Source organism: Mustela lutreola, chromosome 2, assembly GCF_030435805.1.
Source record: "Mustela lutreola isolate mMusLut2 chromosome 2, mMusLut2.pri, whole genome shotgun sequence".
In the NCBI taxonomy this organism is placed as follows: Eukaryota; Metazoa; Chordata; class Mammalia; order Carnivora; family Mustelidae; genus Mustela; species Mustela lutreola.
Window position 1 is genome coordinate 14751557 of NC_081291.1, and position 24215 is coordinate 14775771.

The 24215-nt window shown below is 59.0% G+C and overlaps 3 protein-coding genes across 10 annotated transcripts in view; 2 read left to right on the top strand and 1 right to left on the bottom strand.

The window, feature by feature from the left end:
- Positions 1 to 6686, top strand: part of CRTC1 (CREB regulated transcription coactivator 1) — a 77125-nt gene extending 70439 nt beyond the window's left edge. For all 8 annotated transcript variants that reach the window (XM_059160573.1, XM_059160567.1, XM_059160571.1 and 5 more), the window contains one exon: positions 1085 to 6686. In XM_059160573.1, the coding sequence (XP_059016556.1) occupies positions 1085 to 1296 (212 nt within the window). In that variant the 3' untranslated portion in view covers positions 1297 to 6686. The remainder of the gene's footprint in view (positions 1 to 1084) is intronic.
- The window catches only part of UPF1 (UPF1 RNA helicase and ATPase), a 222477-nt gene that overhangs the window by 135741 nt on the left and 62521 nt on the right, over positions 1 to 24215 (top strand). The window lies entirely within an intron of this gene.
- Positions 7137 to 14749, bottom strand: COMP (cartilage oligomeric matrix protein). Its single transcript, XM_059160566.1, has 19 exons — positions 14623 to 14749; positions 14288 to 14373; positions 13812 to 13863; positions 13231 to 13400; positions 12390 to 12527; positions 12036 to 12110; positions 11786 to 11944; positions 11583 to 11687; positions 11388 to 11495; positions 11020 to 11179; positions 10358 to 10476; positions 10103 to 10155; positions 9823 to 10004; positions 9526 to 9704; positions 9366 to 9414; positions 8831 to 9027; positions 8015 to 8187; positions 7414 to 7553; positions 7137 to 7328 (listed from the first exon to the last, which is right to left on the bottom strand). Exons 1-19 carry the CDS (start codon positions 14699 to 14701, stop codon positions 7282 to 7284), a joined length of 2271 nt encoding a protein of 756 aa, XP_059016549.1. The 5' UTR covers positions 14702 to 14749; the 3' UTR covers positions 7137 to 7281.

The following is a 24215-nucleotide window of genomic DNA, read 5'->3' on the forward strand; positions in this document are numbered from 1 at the left end:
CTGTGTGGAATGGGCCCTGGGGGACCCACTGCACACTGGACCAGGCTTCCTGTGTCCCGTGCTCAGAGCAAGGACAGGACAGAGCCGGTCACTCACCCCGCCCTGTGTCCTCTGCCCGGGTCCCTCTGCCCCATTAGCTGAGTGTACTAGGGTCACAGGTAACGGGGATGGGCCCTGCCCGGCAGGGCTCTTGCCATGCAGCCAACATACCTGCAACCGCCCCGACACTGCAATGAGCCGCCCGAGCGAAGTATATGTAAACAGGTCCCTGCTCCGTGCAACAGAGAACCCAGACCCTTTGCTGCCCCCGCCCTACCCTGTGGGTTCTGGATTTTACCAAAAGAAGCATTATCTTATAAGCCAGCACTGTCTGATTGAGAGTGACACCCCCTGGTGGTCCCACTGACATCTCCAGGATGGAGGAGTCCATGCCAGAGCCACCCCCCCACCCCACCCCACGCCATGGTGCTTCCTGCCTACCTTGGGGGTGCAGGCAGCGGTCCGCAGCAGGTGCTCTGGGAACAGTAGCTTCCGATGCGTGAGGAGGCTTAGGCCCCTGTGATTGCCCCAGTGGCCCAGAAAGACTAGAATTTTCATACCCATGTCTCAGATTGGGAGACTAACGCCTAAGGTGGCACTGCAAGTAAAGGAGAGAGCCCAGGGTTGACTGGCTCTTTGGGGGGTGGGTGGGAATTCACACACACCCCAGGCTACTTGTCAGGGATGCATGTGAAGGCGACATCCTGGCAGAGCCTGGCAGAGCGGAAGAGGACCCAGCCCAGGGCTTCGCAGCCTTGGCACTGCCAGTATGTGGGGCTGGATCTTTCTCTGGGGGTGGTGGGGCTCACCGTGCATTCTGAGGTGCTGAGCAGTATCCCTGCTCCCCACTCATGACAACACAAAATCCCCCTAGTTGTCACCAGTGTAACCCCCAGAGGGCCAACCCCCATGTAAGTACCCTGGGGTGGCCCAAGCCCCTCTTCCCTGAACATTGACAGGGGGTCATGGAGGCACAGGGTGTGGAACAGAGAGTCAGGGCTGTGCTGAGACTTTTGTCCTGTGCCCCCCCCCACCCCACCCCCAGTGACGGGAGAGTCCCCTCCCAGCCTGTCTAAAGAACTGACCAGCACACTGGCAGGGGTCGGTGACGTCAGCTTCGACTCCGACAACCAGTTCCCCCTGGACGAACTCAAGATTGACCCCCTGACCCTGGACGGACTGCACATGCTCAACGACCCTGACATGGTCCTGGCCGACCCGGCCACCGAGGACACCTTCCGGATGGACCGTCTGTGAGCTGCACACCCGGCACGTCGCCGCCCAGCCCCCGGCTCCATCACCCCGCCGGTCAGTGGTCCCGACGGCGTCTCCCTGAGCCCAGGGACGGCCGCGCTCCGTCCTTCGCAAACGGCCGAGCTTGTGATTCTGAGCTTGCAATGCCGCCAAGCGCTCCCTGCCCACCCGCCCGTCCCACCCCCCAGCTGTCCACCTCCCTCGGGAGGCCGCGTGTCACCCCCGCGGACCCTCCCTGCGCGTGCTCTCTCGACCCTCACCCTGGGCCATGAGCCGTCCCCCTGTAAGATGCAGAAAACGTGTTGGGCAGGGCCGCCGGCCTGGAGGGGGCGCTGTGGTCCACGGCGGCGGTGGGCTGAGGTGCATTTTCCGACTGTTTGTCCAGCTCTCACTGCCTTCCTTCGTTCCTGGTCCCCCCATCCCAACCCGCCCGCCACCCCCAGCCCGAGGTTAGGTAGCGAGCCAGCCCCACCCTGCCAAAGGGAGAAGGTGCCAGAGAGGGGCAGACACAACGTGAAATAAACACTATTTTGACTGCTGTCTTTTATATTTCTGAGCACATTCAGAGAATGCTATGCTCCATCCCACGGAGGTAGAATATCAAAGGTGTGAACAGAGCATGGCAAGCAGCTAAATCTTCCTGGGACCCGCGCTCCCGCTTTGCCCGCCCCCAGCCAGGTCCCTCTGCGGCCGCCTTTGCTCCAAAAATGAAGCCCCTAGCCGGGATGGAGGGGCCAGCTGGGGGGTGCATGTGGGGACCGCGTGTGTTTCTGGGGGTTGTTTTCATCTCTCAACTCGTTCTCATCTTTTCTTCTCTGTACGGTGGTCACTGTTACTGTTGTTTAAAGAGCGGGGTGGGGTGGGGACTGCCAGGGCGGGTTTTGTTGTGTTTTTGTTTGTTTCTTTCGGTTTGTATTTACACTTTGGTTGTAGACGAGTAGCTGACTCCTTCAATCCAGTACTTTCCTGAGAGCATGTTTTTATTCCGGAAATCCCATGTTACATATTTTTTAAGCTAACCGGACGCGGCCTGCGGCCTGCCGGGCCTGAGCTGAGTCTCCGGCCACTTGAGCTAAGGCTGAGTGAGGGCAGCTGGGGCCTGCTGGGGTCCCTGGCAGAAGCTCCAGGTGGCCGGGGGTGCCTCCCCTCCAGCCACATGACAAGACTTCCAGGAAGGAGCCACGGCTTTTATTAAGGGTCCCTCGAAGGCCCACCCCTGCCTGGTCGTCCTCAAGGTGCCTGCCGCTGCTCAGGAAGGACTAGGCCCAGACTCTGAGGCTGGCGGCAGCAGCAGCCCCTCTGCCTCCCCTCACCACCACCCCCCCCCCCAGGGATGAGGCTGCCCTCTCGCCCCGCTCAGCCCGGAGAACTGGCTGACATTCTTCCCTTCCAGCCACCCCTGTCAGGGCTCCTCCCATCAGGGCTGGCTCCGGAGGCCAAGAGCAGTGTGTGTTGTAGGGGTGGCCTTCAGGGAGGCTGAGGTGACCCTTGGGGCACAGCCACCATACTGGGGACTGTCCCTGGGCCTGGGAGGGGGTGACAGGGCTGTCTTTCTTTTCTGTCAGCTGCCCTGGGATTGGAACTGCTGTCTCAGTCCCTCCAAAGCTGCACCTTGAGCGCTGGCTGGCTCTGCGGACTGCAGGCTGGGCTGGCACCTTCTGCTCGGTGCATTTCTCTGTGGTGTCCCAGCCACTGTCTCTAGGTCTTTTGAGCCCTCGGCTCTGTCCTCGCGGGAGCCAGATTCCATCCTAGTCATATCCCTCCCTCTCTTCCCTCGGCCAGGCCATTAGCATCTGGCCAAGCAACTGGGCAGCCCCAGGCGTGAGAAGACCCCGTCCTCAGTCAGTTAACCCCTGCTGCCCGCGTCTGGGCTGGGGGACACAGGGTTGGTCTGTCCAGGTCGGGGGCCCAGCCTCTTACCAAGGCAGGGGCTGGGAGCAAAGAGTGAGACTTTTTCTTCTTCTTCTTCTTTTTTTTTTTAAAGAAAAAACTACATGTACATAGAAGAGTTTGATTACCATTAGACTTGTGTGTAGAACTTTTTTAAAAATGGCCTTAATAAAACTACAAGCAACCTTCCTGGATGCAATTTTCAAAACAAGGCATTGGGGACCCCCGTGAGGGAGCCTTGTCCGCCCGTACTTCCCACCTGCTCGGCGCCTGGCTCTCAGCACAGGTGGGCAGGAGAGGGTGGACGTCCACCCCTGCGGTCCATGTCCGACAGCCCCTTGGCTTGGGGGGCATGGGAGACATTGTATTTACATGGCCACTTTCGCCCAGGAGGGGCGTAGGTGCAGTTTTCCGAGGGAGGGGGTCCCAGCCAGGAGCCAGTGGCCAGGCATCCCTGTGTCCTCAAAAGGGTTCACACCCCTGCCTGGGCCTGGGCAGGCCTCCTGAGGTCGTAGCGGGGGATTTTGCTTATTTCGTAAATATTGCTTCTCTACTAAGTATTCTTGAATTGCCAAGATTTCCTGAAACAGGACAGCCTAAGGGAACCAGCCCTTTGACTTGTGATGTGAAATACTGTGATTTCAGGCGAGCTGCGCCGAGAGGGGTGGGCCGGGGCCCCTGAATATTGTACATAGACCCGCCGCCTGTGTCCTCGCTCATGCGCTTGGGACAGGCCTGGATGCTCAGCCCGCGTGAAGTCAGAGGCCAAGCCAGTCTGTCCCTCTGCTGCTGCACCACCCCCCACCCCCCACCCCCCGCTGAGTGCTCTCGATTTTAGTCCCTTCAGCTGTGTGACCTTCTGCCCTGGGAACAAGCTGAACAGTATGTTCCCACCTCCCTCAGTTTACCCTCTGTCCCCCAAGCTCCCAGGACAGTGAGTTGTTTACCCCCAGGGAGGCTTGTGGGTCAAAGTAGAGCCTGGGATCAGCCCCTCTGTGTCCTCCAGAGAAGAGGGCTTCTGCCCCTGTCCCCTCAACACACACCCATCAGAGTCACCCCCACAGTGTCCAGGACTCATGTGGGGGAGGAGAAGGGGTCTTGTTGGGACCATATTCCCTGTGACAGGTATCCATGCCAACCTCCATCCCCACTGAGTCCTTTCCGGGGGAAGACAGGCAGTGCTCTTCAGGACGTACTGTGACCCCCTCCTTGTTCTCCTCATACCCCCCGGCTTCCTCCCAATGCTCTTCTGGGCAGGAAGGGTTGGGGGGTGCCAGTCCCTTGGGGCAAGGAGCCCTGAGACCCTCAGTGGAAAGTTCAGGAGGCAGGTTGACCCTTCCACAAAATTTAGGGACTCCCAGCTGATAGATTCAAGAACTGTGTATGCTCTCCTCTGGGGGACAAACCAGAGCGAAAGGTGCCCTAAATGGTGTAAGTCCAGTCTCCCCTGCCACTGCACTCCAGAGGACTCCCTGGGAGCAGCTAGGCCTAAGGGAAGGGCATCCATGTGTGTTTGTGGCCCTTTCCCCAGACACACCTCCATGCAGATCTCCCTTTGGGCTTCTGAGCCACCTGCCTGCCCCGGGCTTGTGCCTTGAGGGCAGGGGTCCTGCCTTTGCAGGTCTTTTCTTGTCTCTTTTGGGGCTTGGTGGGCTGGGAAAAGGGGTTCTGATGTCTGTGTTTTGGCCTGATTTCTTTGGGTGGCTGAGCTCCCCAGAGAGTGCCTCGCTGGGTGGGCCCTGTTGCGAGGCCCATGTGTCATAGTGGGGCAGGCAAGGATGGGTGTCCAGCACGAGGAGACCCCCCGCATGAAGGGTGAGAAGGCTCCACGTCCATCCAGATGTCTTGGGGTGGCGGTCTGGTTTGTGGGCTGTGTGCCAGGTGCTAGCTGTGGCCTGGTCAGGCAGGATGGGAGCCAATGCCCGGGCTGTGGGGAACTGGGTTGCCTACCCCCATCCAGCATCCTGGACCTGGTGAGCCCCTGTAAGGGACTGTCCTTAGAGGGGCCCTCAGTGGAGCTGAGGACACATGGAAATGCTCCCCCCTCCCCAGACCTCCACATCTCAGCCAACCCTGAGCTGGTTCATAACCAAACATCCTTCCAGACTCCCACCCCCAGCTGGATTCTGGGTTTTGTGCATTTCCAAAGAAGGCATCCCCACTCCTGGGTACAGGCTGGGTGTGGTAAGGCCTGTTGGTATTGGGAGGCCTTCCACCCCCTGCCCCGGTCCTGACAAAGCAGCAGCAGCACCCATCACCTTCCCTGGGATCTGATGGAGCCCCAGGTCAAAGGCCACAGAGGTTCTCAGTGTGGGGTTAGAGTGTGGGAGCTGCAAGGTCAAGGGTACCTTGTACCCCTGGTCTTGGCCCATTGTTCCTGCAGGTGCCACTGCAGGGAAGGGAGCTCTGGCCATCAGAGCCAGTCCCACTTGGCTTGAAGAGCTGTTGGGGGGAAGGGGAGGGGCGTACTGTGTGCTTCCCCCACTGCTGGAGGCCTGCCTAGGGTGAGTAGGCTGTGGGGTCTGTTGCTGCCCCACCTCCTGGGGGTTCCTGAATCATTCCCCCATCAGGCCCTGCCTGGCTGGAGCTGACTCTGTCCTTGGTTTCTCTTGATCTTTGGTCTCCAGGGTTCCCGGTTGGGTGGGGCCCAGGCACCTCTCATTACCCTTCCTGTGCCGCAGGCAACTGGCCACAGACCCGTTCTCTCCGAAGTGGCCTCTCCCCAGGAGGGAGGTGGGGTGACCTGAACCCCCAGGCCTGAGCACTGGAGTACTCTTAGAGGTATTGGGGTGGGCCACGGGTAATGCTAAAAAGACCCTTGTGACCCAGGCCTCAGCTTCCCTCCTGTCACTGGCTCAGACCCATGGGTCTTAGGGCCTCCGGCTCCTCCCTGGCAAGGTCAGGGATAGGGGCTAGACATGAGAGCGTTGCTGGCTCCAGACAGTTCCCTCTGCCTTCTGTCTCTCGGCCAGCCCTCCACATCCTGTCCCCAGGATGCCACTGACAGGCAGTACTTGTAGGGGAGTGGCATCGCCCCCATTTAGCAGGGTTCTGGAGCTCGGGGGCCGTTAATGCCCAGCCCATCCTAGCCCACCACTTCTGACCTCTTGCCCACTCGGGACAGGTGGACATAGCCGTGGCCTTTGCCACCAGGCCCTGAGAGGAGGGCTTTGGCAGCCAAGGTCCACCTGTCCCACTGTGCCCCACTTTAGGAGAGTGCCCCCCAGGGGGCTGGGCGGGCCCACTGATATATGCAAACCGCCCTCCGAGCTCTGCTCCGCCTCTGTTCCTCTGTCCGCAGGCTGGCTCTCCCCCGCCCCCAGCATGTACACTCTGCTGTGGATGTCCCATGGGCCGTGGGTTGGGTGCCCACGGCGGGTGGGGGCGGGCGGCTCAGGGCGCACTCGGCCGGCCCCTGCCCATCCCTTCTGGCGTGGACGCTTTTGTCTTTGTACCTTTGCATCCTTTGTAATGAAACATAATAAAAATCCAATGTTTTCGTCTCTGCCTCCTCCCCTTTTTTCCTGCTCTTCCCCCCCACACCAGGGACAGAGCCTGGGCCCAGTCAGACAGGCCAGGTTGGGAGCCACACACAGGCACCCCCCCCACACACAAAACACACACATGAATATGGACACACAGACATGAGGGCCTCATCCCCACCCCTAGCCAGCTAGTCAGGGCTAATATCTGAAAGGGGAAGGACCCCCACCCCATCATCCTGGGGCAGGCACTCCATGGTGGAGATGGAAGCCCGTGACTTCAAGTGGGTGGGGTGCCGCAGCAGGCCTGTGTCCTCCCCCGTCAGGGTTGGACACCCCTAGTTGGGTCATCGGGCCCTAACCAGTCAGGAAGGGAGTCAGCCACAGGCCTGGGTTTGGGGGTCCCTGTCCCAGCACTCCCTCTGAGGCCCCCGCCACCATCTCCCCACAGCAGACCCAGCAGCCAGCCACTCCACCGCCCACACTTTATTCTGTCCTCCCTGAGCCCCTCTAGGACAGCCACCCCTTGGAGCTGTGTGTCGAGTTCCCTGCTTGTCGCAGCGAGGGCAGCCACGAGGGTGGCCATCTTCCAGCAGTGGGTCGCCACTCCCCATCCCTAGGCCTGCAGCAGCCTCTGAGTCTCGTAGTCCTCTGGGATGGTATCTGCAGAGAAAGGGCAAGCAAGTGAGGAGAGATGAGCTTGGGCAGGGTGAGTGCCACACCCTCCCCGGCAGGACGCGCCCCTCACCGTTGCATCGGTAGCGCAGATTGGCCCAGATGATGTTCTCTTGGGAGAAGCAAAAGACCCCCAGGCGGCCACCCCGCATGGTTGTGTCCAGGACCACGTTGCTGTCGGCCACCAGCTCAGGGCCCTCGTAGAACCGCACCCTGTGAGGAGGACGGGCTGGTGAGTCAGGGTCCTGGGCTAGGCCCTCCCTTCTGAGGCCTTGGTGTCTGCCTTGGAAGATGGGTCCCCTCCTATCCCAGGGTAGGGGGCCCTGTGCCTCCCCCGTGCCTGGGCCACATTTAGGGCAGGTGGGGCTGCTGAGCTGAGCCTGTTTCTCGGTGTGAGAGGATGGATACAGCACCTGCTAAAGCAGAATGCCGGGACTTGCTGGCCATGCGGAGTGGGAACCAAGAACAGAGTGAGTGGGACCCCACCTTCTATCTGATGACCTGCTGTGCCCTGGATCTTAGGATGTGTGCCATGTCCCTGAGCCAGACACAGTGAATCTAATGGCGCATATCATTCCCATTTTACAGATCAGGGGACTGAGGCCCCCTGAACCTCCAGGAGCCAGGACAGAGCAAGGGACTCCTGGTCCACCAGCAAGGGGTGGGGACCCCACCTGATGTAGCCCACTTGGGGCCGGTGCTGCAGGAACCAGCGGTAGGATGTCTTGTCCTTCCAACCCACGTTGCGGGGGTCCTTCCACAGCAGCCGCACCTGGGATGCTGTGTCCCCAGTGTGCCAGAGTGCATTCCGCAGCTGTTCCCCAGGGCCTGTGGAGGACTTCACAGCCTGCGGAGCCCAGCAATGGGGGAACAGAGTCAGAGACCGCACCAGCTACTGGAGACCCCCAAAACCCTGCCTGCCAGAACAGGTGGGGAGCTGCAAGTCTTGGCAGTGGGGTGGGGGTGGGGGCTTAGGGTTCCTGGATGGGAGACCAGCAAGAAAGCTTTCTTGAGGGTCATGTGGAGATTCATAGGTGGGATACAGGGGGCAGGAATGGTCCAGGATCTCATGAGAGGATGTAGGAGTCCATGGACAGGTTTGGAGTCTGAAAGGATTTGGAAGGGTCTGCAAGAAGACTTAGTGACCTACAGAAAGTCTTGGGTGTCCATGGGATTAACTGGGGGCTGGAGGATTTGGGGGATTTACTGCAGGGTTTTGTGATATACTGGGGTCTAGAGGTTCTGCAGGAGGATTTGGAATCTGAGAGAAAGTTTAGGCTCCATGAGTAGGTTTGGGGGCCTAAAGGCAGACTGGGGGACCTCAGGGAGTGTGTGATCAGCCTGTGGGAATCCAGAGGAGGTCTGGGAGGACTCTGAGATCCATAGAATGATGCTGGGGGGCTGCAAAGGCTTTGGGAGTCCAGCGAAGGACTTGGGGCCTCCTAAGGAAGGACCACAGGGACCTAGAGGTCAGGTAGGGCCACAGACACCTTAAGCTGAATGCCAGGTTCAGCCACCGCCCGGAAGGGATTGGCCTGCCAGTATGTCTGCTCCATCTGCTTCCACATAACCACATAAAAGCTGGAGCTGTCCTGGTAGCCAAAGATGAAGCCTGCGTAGTCGTCATCCGTGACCGTGTTCACGTGGAATGTGCCTTCGAAGTCCACTCCATTGAAGGCCGTGTAACCTGGGCAAAGAGAGGGGAGCGGTGGGGCTCCGGGACGCTAGCCCTGCCCCCACCCAGCCCTACCTAAACCGGCGCCCTGTCACCGCCCCCCACCCTGGATTTCCACTCGCCTCCTAGACCCGGGTCCCCACTCCCCAAGACCAGCCATGACCACTCCCCTAAGCCTGCCCCAACCGCCGAGGACCATGCTCGTTCAGAGTCCAGAGCTGTCTGGCCCCTGAGCCCAGTCCCAACCTGGCTCCGCCTTTCCTGAGTTCAGCCCCGCCCCCGCACCGCCCTCCTCTGACCCCACCCTCTACTCCGCTCGCCGCACCGCCTTGCCCTTCTCGGTGTCTCACCCACAGCCAGGCCAGGATCGCTGTTCATCGTCTGCACTATCTCCATACCCTGAAGGGATCAAAAGAAGAAGGGCCTCAGGCTGGCCGCGGGGGCCCTCGGTTCCCCCGCCCCCAGCTTAGAACCCTCTCCCATCGCCTTCTGCCAGGGCCAGGTCCCAACCTGGTTGAGCACCACCCAGTTGGGATCTATCTGCGCGTCACCCTCGGGGTCCAGTACGACGGTCTGGAAGGCCCGGAAGTCGGTGAGGGTGACCTCGGCGTTCTCCGGACACACATCGATCTTGTCCACCACCTTGTCCGCGTCGAAGTCGCCCTGGCACGCGTCGCCCACTCCGTCCCCTGAAAGACCCGGACGGTGGGGTCAGCGGCAGCCCCGCCCAAGACCTAGCCACGCCCACACCTGCCAAGGTCCCCACACCAGCCGCAATCCCACCACAGGCCCCGCCCTCTGCCTTACGGTCTGCGTCTTCCTGGTTTGGGTTGGGCACCAGGCGACAGTTGTCCCGACTGTCAGGGACTCCGTCGTTGTCGTCATCCTCGTCACAGGCATCACCCTGGCCATCGTGGTCCGAGTCCTGCTGGGCACTATTTGGTACTGTAGGGCAGTTGTCCCGTGAGTCCTGGTGCCCATCCCCATCCCTAAAATTAGTGGGTGGGACACAAAGTGAGATTTCCCAGAGTGCTGGGTCAGGGCCGCCCACCGTCGGTCCCACTCCCACCCCAGATGGTTTCCTTACTGGTCTTGGTCGCTGTCACAAGCGTCTCCCACAAAGTCGTGGTCTACATCCCTCTGGGGAGGAAGAATGCAGGAGTCCAAAATCAGGGCAGGAAAATTCAGAAGCCTCCCACCCACCCCCAGTTCCAGAGCCAAAGTCATCCTGACCCCACGGAACAACCCACCACCACCATGCTTAGACTAGAGTTCAGTCTCCTTAACTAGCGTGGAGCTCATCTCAGGGATCTGACTCCGCTGGGGTGTGGCCTGTGCTCACCTGGTCTGGGTTGCTTTTCTGGGGACAGTTGTCACAGGCATCCCCTACACCATCACCATCTCTGTCCTTCTGGTCTGAGTTGGGCACCCTTGGGCAGTTGTCCACCGTATTTCGGATCCCTGCGAGAAGCGGGGGTACAGCACAGGATCCCAAGATGGGGGCGGGGCCAGGCTGACCAGGAAGGCAGATGCAAAGCACGCCTCTCCAGTAGATACAAGTGCTCCTGCAGGGACCCACGTCTCAGAGACTTAATGATGGACAGGGGGTCAGGGAACAGGCTCTCACAGGGGAAGCTCAGAGGCACCCTCCACTGGTACTGTGAATGCACCCTGAGTGTGAACACACTTAGGGTGCCAGGTGCAAAACTGGCATGTCCCTGGCCCTAAACCCCAAGTTCGCGTCCCTGTTCTTCTACTTATTCCCGGCAGCATCTGACAAAGGGCCCACCTCCCCCTCCTCCAAATGTTCCTGCCTTTCACCCTCTGCGTTGTGTCCCGGGTTGCATTTTCTCTGCCCACCAGAGCACAGTCCACCGTCCCTGGACCGCAGGATAGGCTCACTCGCTGCTGCTTCCAAAACTAGCCGAGCCCCGCCCTCAGGCAAGCCCTGCCAGCCCTCGGTGCCAGCCCTTCCCTCTCCCCTCCCCCTGCTGCAGCGCTCACGATCGCCGTCGATGTCGTCGTCGCAGGCGTCGCCTTTGCCATCCTGATCTGTGTCCTTTTGGTCGTCGTTCTTCTGGGACCGGCAGTTGTCGCAAGCATCACCCCACTTGTCGCCATCTGCATTGCGCTGGTCTGGATTCCGCACCAGCTTACAGTTGTCCTGGGGAACAGGGCCGGTTAAGGAGGGGGGATAGGCCTGGAGGGGCAAATGTCACTCCCCTGTCCAGCCCATCTCCGAGGACCCCCCTCCTCCGCAGAGACGCCCCATCCCTCCTGAGCCCCCGTAGCCACACCTTCTGAGGCCGCTTCCCTCACCCAAGACACACACACCCCCAACAGCCTTGCCTAGGACTCGACGTTGGCCCCACCTGCTCATTGAGGACCCCGTCCCCATCGGCATCCGGATCACAGGCGTCTCCAATGCCGTCGCGATCAACGTCCTCTTGCCCTGAGTTGGGCACCGTCACACAGTTGTCCTAGGGGCGGGCACAGCCGGCATGAGGGGAGTGGTCGGGGAACCCCGCCCACCACTGTCCATTTCACGCCTTTCAGACCCCGCCCACCTTACGGCACTGGCGTTCTGAGCAGCGAAGCTTCTCGTCTGGGAAGCCGTCCAAATCCGTGTCTCTGCCGCAGAGGAGCCCGTTGCCCGCCCAGCCAACGACGCACTGCGGGTGGGATAGTGAGTAGGTGCCCCGGCGTGATAGCCACCCCGCCTCACTCCTGCATACCCACGCCACACCCCTCCCTGCCCCCCTGCACTCACCACGCACGATCGCGAGCCATCGCGTTCCAGAATGCAGTCGGCTTTCTCGTGGCACGGGCTGGGCGTGCCGTCGGGGCAGAAGCGTTCTGAGCGCCGCTTGCAGCCAGATGTCTGGTCGCCCACGAAGCCAGGCTGGCAAGGGCCGCACTGGAAGGAGCCCTGGGCCCGGACGGCGGGCAGTGAGCTTGGGCTGCCTGCCACTTCGCACCCACCCCGTGTTTCGATCCTATCCACTCCTCCCGGGCCTTACCCGGGTGTTGACACACACGGAGTTGGGGACACAGTTATGCTGCCCGGTCTCACACTCGTTAATGTCCGTGCAAACCTGGATGGCAGGGAGCGCAGAGGTCACCGCCCACACGCACAAAACCCTCAAACCTCCCTTCCAGTTCATGTCTCCTCTGCATCCTACGTCTCCCCTTTATTCCAACCCCCAACCTCAACCATCCTGATGAGGACCCTTCCCCCATCAGTCCCCCAGGCCCCGGACCCCCACCCCTTCCCGCTGAAGCGAGGCAGGAAAATGGCCGCAAGACTGTAGGACCAGTTTATTAAACAAAACGAATCCCTCATTCCCTCCTGGAGCCCACTCCAGGGCCCTCACCTGCTTGTTGGCCTTGGCGAAGGCCAGCCCCACGCCCTCGTGAGCCCGGCCGCTGTACCCCGGCGGGCAAGCCTCGCAGCGGAAGCCCGGGCTGGTGTTGATGCAGCGGACGCGGGGGAAGCAGGGATGGGCGTTGCACTGGAGGAGGAAGAGCCACGGAGGGTCAGAAGATGCAGGTGGTGGGCCCCCTCGAGAGCGGAGCCTCAGGATCTTTTGGGCTTAAACTTAGAAAATTCAGGGACCATCAGCCAGCACTTGGGGTCGGGGGTGCCCTGTGGGGCAGAGGCCATCGTCCCAGCGGTCAGACACGACTTTGCCTTGATGGGGCCAGGGGAGCGACCTGGCGGGGAGAGGGGAGTGCCTGGAGGGGGCTGTTCCCGGGAGCAGATGAGCTGGGTGTTGAAGGATGGGGGAAGGAATTGCGAGGGCGGGCGTCCCCAGCCGAAGGGGGAAGTGGTCGTCGGGGCGTGCGTGCCCGGCGGTGGAAGCGTCGTCCCGGCGGGGGCCTCGCGGTGGTGCAAGGGCCGTTGGGGCTTGTGAGCCCGGGAGGTGAGGGGGGTCGTTGGGGCGGACCACTCTCGGAGGTAGGAGAGTGGTCGGGGCGGGCGTCACTGGCCACAGAGGGGTTTGGCGGGACCGGCGTCACTGGTGGTGAGGGAACCGGTCGGTGTGAGGGCCCCCTGCCGGCAAGGTCGTCTGGACTTGCGCCCCCAGAGGTGAAGGGGTCCTCTGGGTGAGAACCCTCAGCTGGGGAGGAGATTGCTGGGGAGGTGGGTAGTTGCGGAGGCAGGCGTTAGGGGGATCGTCCGGGCGGTGGGGGGCGGGGGGGGGGCGAGCGCACCTCGTTGACGTCCACGCAGTGCGAGCCATTGCCAGTGAATCCCGCGGGACAAGGTCCACAGCGCGCGCCGCTTGAGGTCTGAGTGCAGACCACGCCGGGGTAGCAGAAGCCGGGCGCGCACTGGGATAGGGGCCGCACGCTCAGACCCGGTGTGCGCGCAGGCTGCATCCCTGCCGGCAGGGATACAGGGCAGGTCAGGGCCACGCCCCGGGGCGGAGTCTATGGGACCACGCCCCGTCCTGGGCCCTCTGAGACCCCGCCCCGGACCACGCTCCCTGCCCGCCAGATTTTCTCAGTCACTGTATCTCGGCGCCCGTCCGTTTTCGCCTTCTCCCTCTGCGTCTCTGCATCTCCCTGCATCTCTCGCACGGCCTCTGCTTCTTTTCGTGTGTCCCTTCCCATAATCTCTGTCTCCGCTCCTTGTTCGCCTCTCTCCATCCCTCGTCCAGTCTCTCCATCTCTGTCTCTCTCCGTCTCTTCCTCTTTTCCTCCCGGTCTTTCCTTCGCTGTCTCTGCCTTTGTCTCCCCATCTCTTCTCCATCTCCCGCCTGCCACGTCTCTGCCGCCCCAGCGGCGCTCACCGCACGCATCACACTCCATCACAGTGTTTTTCAGAAACGTGATCTCCTTGACCTGCGGTGCAGGAGGATGGAGTGTAGTCAGCGGGGCCCCATCCTTCTCTTCCTCCCTTGGGTCTCCCCTCCCCCTCCCCCAGACTCCCTTTCCACAGGCCCACTCACCACCCTCGGATCCTCCCTCTCCCCTGCACACCGCTCCCCACCCCCCCCACCCCCCGCTCTGTACTCCCTATCCTCCCCGCTCCACCCCTCTTTCCCAGGGACTTCCTTCAACCCCTCACGAACCCCTGTCTTCTCCCGAGGAAACTTCTACCCCTGGGACTCCCCTTTCCCCCCTTTCTACAACTTCTTCCCCGATCTTGGCACCCAGAACCCTCTCCCTCTCCACCGGGACCTGCTTCTCCTATCCTCCTCCCCACGCTCCTCTTTCAAGCCTCTCCCCTCCTCCGCGCTCCCTGTGTCCCCACCCTGGCCCGCACCTGCTGCCGCAACAGCTCCCGCACGTCCTGCAACGCCGCGTTGGTCTCCTGAAGTTCCCGAAGCATCTGCGGGCCCAGATCTCCACCTGCGCCGACAGGAGGCGCTGATGGGGCATGGGGGTTTGGGGACCCCCCCCCCCACCATCAATCCTCACCGCAACGCGGCAGGGACCCGGGACGCCCTCATTCCTTGAAGTCCGCCCTGCTGCCTGCTTTCTCCGTCCTGCACGTCCCGATGAACAGTCCCCGAGCCCCTAGGAGCCTCGACCCCAGGCCTCTTGGGTCCTCCGGTATGGTTAGGGGTCGAGGCCACGCGTGGGGAAGGGGCGGCTTACCTAGTGGTATCTGGCCCTGACCCGATGCGCTGAGGGCAGCCAGGGAGAGAAAGAGAACGCAGGCGGCGGCAGGAACCATGGCGGCGGCGGGGAGCTGGACTGCAGCTCGCTCTCTGCTGCTCACGAGGCCCGCGGGGCCTATTTATCCCAGCGGCGCAGCCGGCTCCCGGGACGGCCCACCCGCGGCCCTGCCCAGAGTCCAGCCGCAAGGTAAACAGACGGCGCTAGTCTCAGCGTTCAAGGGCCCGCCCGGTGTTACTGAACCTGGACACGACAGGGAAACTGAGTCACGGGGGAAACTGAGTGTAGAGATCGGTGGCGCGGGTCGTCAGGTGGGACCACCCTCTAGCCTTCTTTAACTTATTTATTGAGTGCCTGCTGTATGCCAAGATTGGGACATAGCTGAGTACCAGGCGATTCCTATGGCTGCTCCCCTCAGCTCACACTTGGGGAAACAGAGTCAAGGCAGGCTAAAGACTAGGGCCTGCACCCCCCGACTCTGCTTTAAGTCAGGCTGACTGGCCCTCCACTCCTTCCTCACTTGCTTCAAAATGCGGCCAATGACGTCTCTGTGCTTCAGTTTCCTCCTCTGTACCATGGAGGTAATAAGTTTCATTGTTGATGATTATCATTATAACAGGAAAATGGGGGCTCAAGTGAGAGTGGGGACTCTTGGGTTCCCTGCCCAGGTCTAGAGAGTTGCAAGTGGGTCCCCGATCGGCTTTATGGTCTTCTCTGTCTGTGGTTCTCTGGCTGGTGAGTGCTGGGGGACAGCCTGGTGGTGAGCCCACTCAGTTTCCCAATCTGTGTAATGGGCTGTGTGCAGATCCATCCTCAGCAGGGGAGTGCACAAATTCAAGGGCTCCAGCTGGAGGAGGTCTGCGGGGGGTGGCCAGGGCTTCTGTTTGTGGAGACCTTGCCATACCTACCGAGCTCCGCTCCAGCTGCTGTGGGAACAGCCTGTAATAAAAATAAGAATTACTGCTAATCAGGAAAATCGTTCCTCCCAGCTCCTGAGCTACAAAACACTTCGACTTTCTGGGATTAACCCTCTCCACCCCACCCTCCAACTGCTCGAAGTCTCTATTGTATAGATCAGGAAACAGAGGCTGGGAAGGGGAAGTGGCTAGCCTAAGGCCCCTGCAAGGGGCAAGAATGAAGTCAGAGTAGGGTCATAGCCAGAAGGCTTCAGAGAAGTCACTGAGGGCTTCCCGGAGGTGGAAAGGAAACCTGAAGGAAAGGAAGGACTCAGATCAACAGAGGGAAGGTGAGGACAGCTCCAGCAGAGGAAGCACCTATGGCTTGGAGGTAGAGAAATTTCAGACACATTTATTTCTTCCACAAACACACACTGAGCATCTACTATGTGTCATGACCTAGGCTGGACTCTTGACACAGGATGAACAAGACAGATAGGGCCCCTCCCTCTAGGGGAGCCCAGGTTGGTAGGGAGGCAGCTGCATTATCCCCCAAAGAGGGTGGAGCTGCGACAGCAATACACAGGCAACAGTGGGAGCTCCAGTGAGGTGCCTGACCTAGCCTGGGGTGGGGTGGGGTGGGGAGGATCTAGGTAGGCTTTTCAGAGGAAGAGGGAACATGAAACCAGGAGCAGGAAGGTGAGGAGGACATGGCCAGGCCAAAATAAATAAATAAATAATGGTGGTAGGCATTCAGGTAGAGGAACAGAATATGCAAAGGCCCTGTGACAGAAACGAGCATGGTCCATTAGAAGGAATGATCTTAGGGTGGAAAGATGTTGGGGCTCAGGAGATGCAGTACCAGTGGTGTGGAGCTGGGCTGTTTTCTAGAGCAATAGGGAGCCACAGAGAGTAAGTAAGAGGGGATGGGTCTGGCGAGGAGACTGAGTGGGAGCAGTCAGCCCCAACCTGGGCATTTCTAGTGAAGCCTGTGCCCTGACAGTGCCCACCTTGCCTGCTGCCTGTGGCTGGGCCATGAGCTCACCTCCTGTTTTCCTTGGCTTTCAGCACACCTGGCGGCCGCTCCCGGCTAGCACTGGAATTCTTGGGAAAACCACAAACTCCAGCAGGACCTGTGGGCTTGCGTGTGCCTCATGCAGCTGAAACAAGAGTGCATGGAAGCCAGCCTCTGCCACAGGCTGGACACGAGGCTGGGACTTGGATGCACGTGGCCTTGTTCAAGGCCAGGCCATGGGGAGATGCAGGGAAGAGCATTCCAAGCAGGGGGAATGGCAAAGACAGAAGTCCTGAGGATGTCCCAGTTTGCAGATCAGACAACAGAAGCCCAGATGAGCAGTCTGGTTTCAGGATCCTGCCTCCTGGATCTCACCGACCATGAAATCCTCCTTCCAACCAGTGACTTCTCTTGAGAACACCACACTGCTCACATTACAGAATAACTTACTCTAGGTGTCCTCCCCGGTCTTTGCAGATACTGTTCCCCATCACCCCGAGGACCTTCTTCCATCCTTCAAGTCCAGGATCCAATGCCTCCTCTTCCATGAAGCCCTCCATGCTCTTCCTGGGCCAGGCTCAGGGGCTGGTGCCTGTATGAGAGCCTGCTGGGACCCCTGGCAGAATATTCCTGGCAGAAAAGGTTGGGATGGCCTGACTCAGGGAACTGGGATTGTTTGTTTGGTTCTGTCTCTCACAGCCTGGGGATCCCTCGGTGCTGAGAGAGGAGGCTGGTGAACTGTGAGATTACCTATTGGGATTAGCAGATCACTTCTTATTCCTTATTATTGCTGGGACATCATTATTATTACTAATAGTAATACCTGCCCCCACTGTACTTTACAACGGACTTGGGGGCTACATGGTCTAGGTTCAAATGTTGGCAGGGCGTAGTCTTGCTGTGTGACTTCGGGCAAGTTGCATGACCTCTCTGTGCCTCAGTTGCCTCACTTGTAAAATGGGGGTCGAGAGACCATGGTGGAGAGAATTGAAGGAGCTAACCTGTACTGGATGTCTGGCTCCTGCGTTAGCCTTGTTATGCCATATGGAACGTATACCCTGTGTCACTTATACCTCCGATTGTCCTTATTCACATTTTCCTTAGAGAGGAGACGAGACAGCTCGAGGTCACACAGCAGGAATTAGAACTGGGGAAGGCAGGACCCCTAAGGCCTTCACACACACCCCCATTGCCCTTGGCCCCAGAATCTAGACAGAAGAAATGCTGGCCCAAGCACCTCATTAGCTGTGAAGATTCTGCTGCCCAGGACTGCCTGGCCTGAGCCTTTGGCTGGCCGCCCCAGCCAGCTCCCCTTCCCATCACGCCAGACCCAGTGGTTCTGGGACCCCGGCCAGGATAGGGCAGAGGGGCTGGTGCCTGTGTGATGATGGGGCCCCGGGGCCCTTCCTGGCAGGGGTTTGCTGGGCCAGGAGACATGTGGGCGCCCCCAGCTTAGCCAGCCGCCTCTCCTCATGAATCCAGAGGGAAAGTATGTCGGGAAGGCAGCTGCCCTGCCCTGGGCGGGCCCGGCCACAGGCCCCGGGTCTGGGGAATTCATCAGGGCCATGAGGGAGGCCACTTGGCCACGGCTGCATCCGTAGCTGAGATCCCGACCCAGCCTGCCTCGCACGGCCCCACCGGACCCATCGGACCCAGAAGGACCAAGTAGCTGAGGGTATGGGAGCGGGTGCCAGGGTGCTACCCAGATACTGGAGTCAGGCACACCCATCGTGACTTACGCTGTGAACTTCAGGAAGCCCCGCCCACACTCCCATTTTCTGTCTGCCCCAACCCTGTCCCAGTCCGGTCCTAGGAAGGTGCTGATAAAGAAAGGAGATAACAATAAATACAGTGGCTACAATTTTATTGGGCAAGTGCCAAGTGCTCAAAACCTTGCCATACCGCATGTGTGGCTTTCCCCTTTCTGCTCCCCCAACCCCCGCCCCAGGGGTGGGGAGCAGGGCACAAGCATGAAGGTCTTGTTTTCCAATATGGGGGCCGTGGGCCATGTAGCCCAGCTCTGCTGTGGGGCCTGAGGCAGGTTGCTTAACTTCTCTGTGTCTTGGTTTCTTCTTTTTTCTTTTTTCTTTTTTGGAGGGAGGAGCAGAGGCACCTTCAAAAGTTTATTATCATGGAAATTTCGAATTCCCAACATTTGTGAGTTGTACTGAAGAGTCGCTGCCAGGGAGAAAGTACTGGAATTGACCCAGTCCGATGTGACATTCAGCAGGAACTGATTTGGGAGAAAGAAGTTAGAATTTTCCAGAGATAACTGTGGCAGAGCGAATGAGCACCCTGGTCCTCTCTCCTTGCCTCTCACACTGAAGGAGAGTTTTGTGGGGTAATAGGAAAACCAGCCTGTGTCTGTGGTACAGGGGGACAGACAGTCTATGGGGCTAACTACACAAGTTTTGTTCTCTCTCTGTTAAACAAAGTGAAGCACAGAAATGGCTAAAGTTTGGGGCACATTAACAGGAGCAGTAAAAACTGAGATGAAATGGGGACAAGAGCCCCCACATCGTAGGGGTGTCAGGAGAACGGAATAAGTTAGTCCATGAGAAGTGCACTGAGCACTTTTCCGTGGGGACACTCATGAACGTCCCCACTCTACAGATGAGAAAACTGAGGCTCAGAGAGGCAAGTTCAGCCTGTTGCCTCGGTTTGGGCACTGGATGCTCAGAGAAGGAAGTCACCCACTCCCCTCCCCACGAAGGCCATAGGGAGAGGGTCTCCCACCCAGACTTCTGCAGCTGTCCAGAGGATGGGGGGGTGGGCAGCAGAGAGCGCAGGAACCAGGGCCCCAACCCTGATTCCTCATCCTCCCTCCTCCCGCCCCTCTCGCATCCCCCACCCCAGCTCATTAACAGGAGGCCCTTGTTCAGGCCAGGGATGGATGGCGCGGGAGACCGAGGGCGGGGTGTGTTTACCCACCGGCGGCCTGGCAGGCAGAGGCCCAGACCAGGGCATGGGCCAGTTAGGAGAGGGAGGGTTCTGGGCAGGGAGGAGCCTCAGCCCCAATGTAGGAGGACTGGCATACAATGGGTGCCAAAGAAACCATTATCGATCAGTGGGATGAAATCAGACCATTTCATCCACCATACAGACCCCTTGCCTTGTGGCCCACAGGAAGGAGGTGGTCTTGGCGTCTCAGCCCCGAGGTGCGTGATCTCAAAGGTGGGCAGGTGCACGCGGTGGCATGGAGGGCTTGCCACTCGGAAGGAGGAGCCGGCTGGTCTGCAGGAAACGAAGCCCAGGGGTCAGGGAGGCCACTGTGGGGGGACGTTGGTGCCAAGACCAAGGCAGGTGAATGGGTTCTGGCTGATGAGCAGCCCAGGCAGAGGGCATGACAAAGGCAAGAGCCCAGAAGTGGGAGGTGTCTGATACATTGGGGGTTCACTGAGAAGGCAGGTGTGGCTGGAGCAGAGAGGTGAGGAGCACTGGAGTAGGGAGGAGGGCCGGAGCCCAGAGCAGGGTGTGGTGATAGAAGCCCTGTGCAGGGACAGAGCCATGAGCCGTGTTTGGGCTCCGCAGGTGAGGAGGTGGGTGGCTGGCTGGCTGGGTGGACAGATGGGAAGGATGATGAATGGATGCGTGACTGGATGGGTAGATGGATCATGGATGTTTCTATTGCCGGATGGTTTGGGGATGAGTGGCTAGATGGATGGGTCACGGATGGATGGATAGATGGATGGATGGATAGATAAATGATGGATAGGCAGACAGATGGGATGGCTGGGTAGGTGGATGGATGGACAGTCGGGTGGTTGGGCAGATGAATGGATGAGTGAGTGGTTAGGTGGGTCGGTGGCTGGCTGGCTGGCTGGCTGGACCCCTTGGGAGCCTCTCTGGCAAGATGGGAACCCCATTCAGAGATCACTATACGGAGTCAATGAGAGAATGAAGTTGAGGCATACGGTGGTTGTTTTTTGCCCATTCTCTGTCCTCTTTGCCCTGCCTGAGACAAAGGGCAGTGAATAGTTAGGCCCTCACCACAGCCTCACTGGCTGCCTCTCTGGGCCTCTTACCTTTCAGCTCCTCCCCATGTCAGGACCTTTGCACAGGCTGCCCTCTGCCTGGAGCACTCTTCCTCCTGCTCTTTACCAGGCTGACCCCTGCTTACCCTAATTTAAACTTTACTCCCTCAGGCCAGACCAGGCTTTCTGGCCCATGTGTCCATATTCTTTCACCACAGAGCGAGACTGAGGTGTTTAATGAAACCGTTCAGGAATGGCCAAAGCACAGCAGCTATCAGGGGAGTCTGAGAGGGAGCTGTGGGGTGAGGACAAGTCCACGGGGCCCTCTGCAAAAGGGGTGATGTCACTGTTGCTGTTGGTCCACGTGTTGCTGGGGAGGGGTCCCTCAACACCCAGCCCATGAGGCTTCCTGACTCTATTTCCCACTGGTGTGAATGACTTACTCTTTTCTAGAGTCATGAAGTTCCACGGAATCCAAGAGTCACGAGACCACAGAACAAAGAGACACAGAACTTAGGAATGACAAAGTCATAGTGTCATGGGTCAGTGGGGCCAGAGGACCACAGGATGCTAAAGCCACAGGACTGTGGGATCCTAGAGCCAAGAGACCATGGTCTTACAGAGCCGCGGACCTGGGGGTCACGCGGCTGTTAGACAGTAGGGACCCAGAGCTGTAGGATGGTGGAAGCCACAGGGCCCCAGGGAGGCTGGAGACAAGGCCCGGGGGCATCCCCGAGTCCAGCAGAACTGCCCTCTTGGCCATACCCTCGCCTGCCAGCTGCCCAGGGAGGCTCCCGGAGGCTGCGGGAGCTATGAGGCGGTTACCACCCCCCACCTCTGGAACAGCCACAGGAGAGAAAGACCACGCCATGTGCCGACTCCTGGAGCCTGCCAGCCGCCAAACACTCAGTGAGTCCCTGTGCCAGGGCCAAGTGAGGCTCTCCAGGTGCCTGGAAACAGTGCCAGCCTCCGGCTGGGCGCGCCAGGACGCTGAGTGCTCAGCAGCAAGTGGAAAGAGAATCAACGAGTTACTTCTACATCCATATCCTTTCAGAAGCCAATAGCAACAAGGCACGGAGGGGAGGATGTATCCTGGCTGCATCCCCCTTGGGGGAGGGGGCAGTAAACTGGTAAGCTGCTCCTCCCCCCCAGCACCCAGCTCTGCCCATGCCAGCAGTCCTAGCCCAGACACATCCAGGTCTTAATGAGCTCTCCTGAAACGGCAACTGCTCACCCAGCAGACCCCACACCTGACACCCAGAACAACCAGTCTGTATTGGAGAGGGGAAACTGAGGCCCAGAAGGGAAGACAGTTGGCCCAGAATCACAGAGGGCCAGAGCCAAGACAGGAACCCAAACTGATCAGATGCTAAGCGTGAGCTCATCAGCACCCAGCTGGGCTGCTTCTCAGAGCCCTGGCCACCTTCCTCCTGAGGCCCTGGCAGTTTGCTTGAAGGTGGCACAGCACGGAAGGTGGGAACAGGGGTCATGGCAATTTCTTCCCTTTGCAGAGCTCAGAGCACCTTGCTCACAGGCCTGTGATAGGCAATGAAACATCATCCTAGTGAGGGCATACTGGGACCTGGTATTGCTAGCATAGCGGGACCTTGCCCCACCCCCATCTTACAGATGGGAAAGCAGAGAGCCAAGGAGTGAAGTTTGGACACTCCTGAGGCCCCAGGACCTTCAGTGAGGCTGACACAATGGGGGCATGGGCAAGAACAAACTTCAGCTGAATTTCAGAAATGCCAAGTTATAGGGAGAGAATGCCCATCTCTTACTGCCTTACCCCAATTGCAGGGTTGCCTTCAGGCATGGCTGGATCCAGATCCTCAAATGAAGCCTCCAGGATATGTGTCTCTCCATCAGCTGTCTTCTTCTTCCTTTATTTTTAACATTTTTTTTAAAACTACTTTTTAAAAAAATATATTTTTTTAAAAAAATTATTCATTTCACACACACACACACACACACAGAGAGAGAGAGAGAGAGAGAGAAAACAAGCAGGGAGAGCAGCAGAGGGAGAAGGAGAAGCAGACTCCCCATTGAGCAGTGAGCCTGATGCAGGGCTCAATCCAACGACCCTAGGATCATGAGCCGAGCTGAAGGCAGATGCCTAACCAACTGAGCCACCCAGTGCCCCATTCTTCTTCCTAAAACAAACAAACAAACAAAAAACAACAACAAAACACAAAACACAAAAAAAAACCCTTGTGGTAACATACCCATGACATAAATTTATCATTTCAACAATTATAAAGTGTACAATTCAGTGGTTTTTAGTGCATTTGTGATGCCCTGCAGGAATCCCTTCTGTCTCAGAACATGTTCCTCTTCTCCAAAAAGGAAACCTGGTCCCCATTAGCAGGCACTCCCCATCCCCTCCTCCACGCCCTGGCAATCACTAATCTGTTTTCTGTCTCTATGGATTTCCCTGTTCTAAATGTTTCATATAAACAGAGTCGTACAACATGTGTCCTTTCGCGTCTGGCTTCTCTCACGGATCGTGTCCTCAAGGTTCATTGCCGTTGCCGATGGTATAGGAGTTCCGTTCTTTTTCATGCCTAACTAGCATTTTACTGGACGCACGGACCACATTTGGCGTACTCACTTCGCGTATTCATTCAACAACCTGGGTTGTTCCTACCCTTTTGCGATTGTGCGTAATGAATGCTGTGATTGCGTCGGCGCCAAGTGTCGTCTGAAGACCTGTCTTCAGGTCTCTGGAGTATGTAACTGGCGGGAGAGATCCCTGAATCCTGTAACTGGATTGTCTTTCTGAGGAACTGCCACCCTGTTTTCCACGGTGGCCACGCCACGGACACTCTCTCCAGCACTTCCGGAGGGTTCCGGCTTCTCCGCCACCCGGCCAACACTCGTTTTCGGCTTGTGATGACGGCCATCCTAGTGGGTGTGAGGTGGAATCTGATTTTCATCTCCCCGCTCAGCTCTCTTCCAGCCCCTCCGGGTGCCTATTTCTCCAAGCCAAGGTCTAAAGGAAACTGAGCGCCTTTCCCCTGATAGGCCCAGCCGAGATCTCGGGGCTGACTCTCATTGGTTCAGCTCAGGTCCCACGCCCCTCCCAGGACCAATCACCGTGCTCTGGCCCGAGCCTGCCTCTCTGGGTGGGGCGGGTGGGGGCCCCTGGTGGTAGTGAGCCCCTCCTGGATGTTACTGTGAGTAGGCAAATGGTAGAGACTGGATTCCCCCACCCGTCATTCTTGGGCTCCAATGGGCTTTCCGGATCGCAGGCTCTTACTTCCGACCTGCTTTCATGGGGGTGATTCTGGCAGCGTGCCAAGCCCCCATCCTCCCCTCTGTCTCCAAACACTAAGAGAGGCCCTTCTTGCTGCCCTCTGCCCTTGGGAAGCGTGGTGGTGATCCCGGCTCTGACCCAGGCTTCCCTGGAAGGGTGCCACTGGGGGCGGCTGCAGGCCCAGCCAAAGCCATTCCCTACTCTGGTGGCCTCTTGACCTCTCCTGGGTACCAGGCAACCTTGAACATCACAGGAAACAGGCTTTGCCCAGAACGGCTGCTACCGCCGCCTGTTATTTCCAAATGGCTGGCGGGTAGTGGAGGAGCCCACAGGAGGGGCCTCCTCACCCCATCGCCAGTTCCAAGGTAGCACAAGTGATGTTCAGCTCCCTTGCTCCCAGCCCTGCTTCAAGCCCCAAAGGGCTGAAGTGG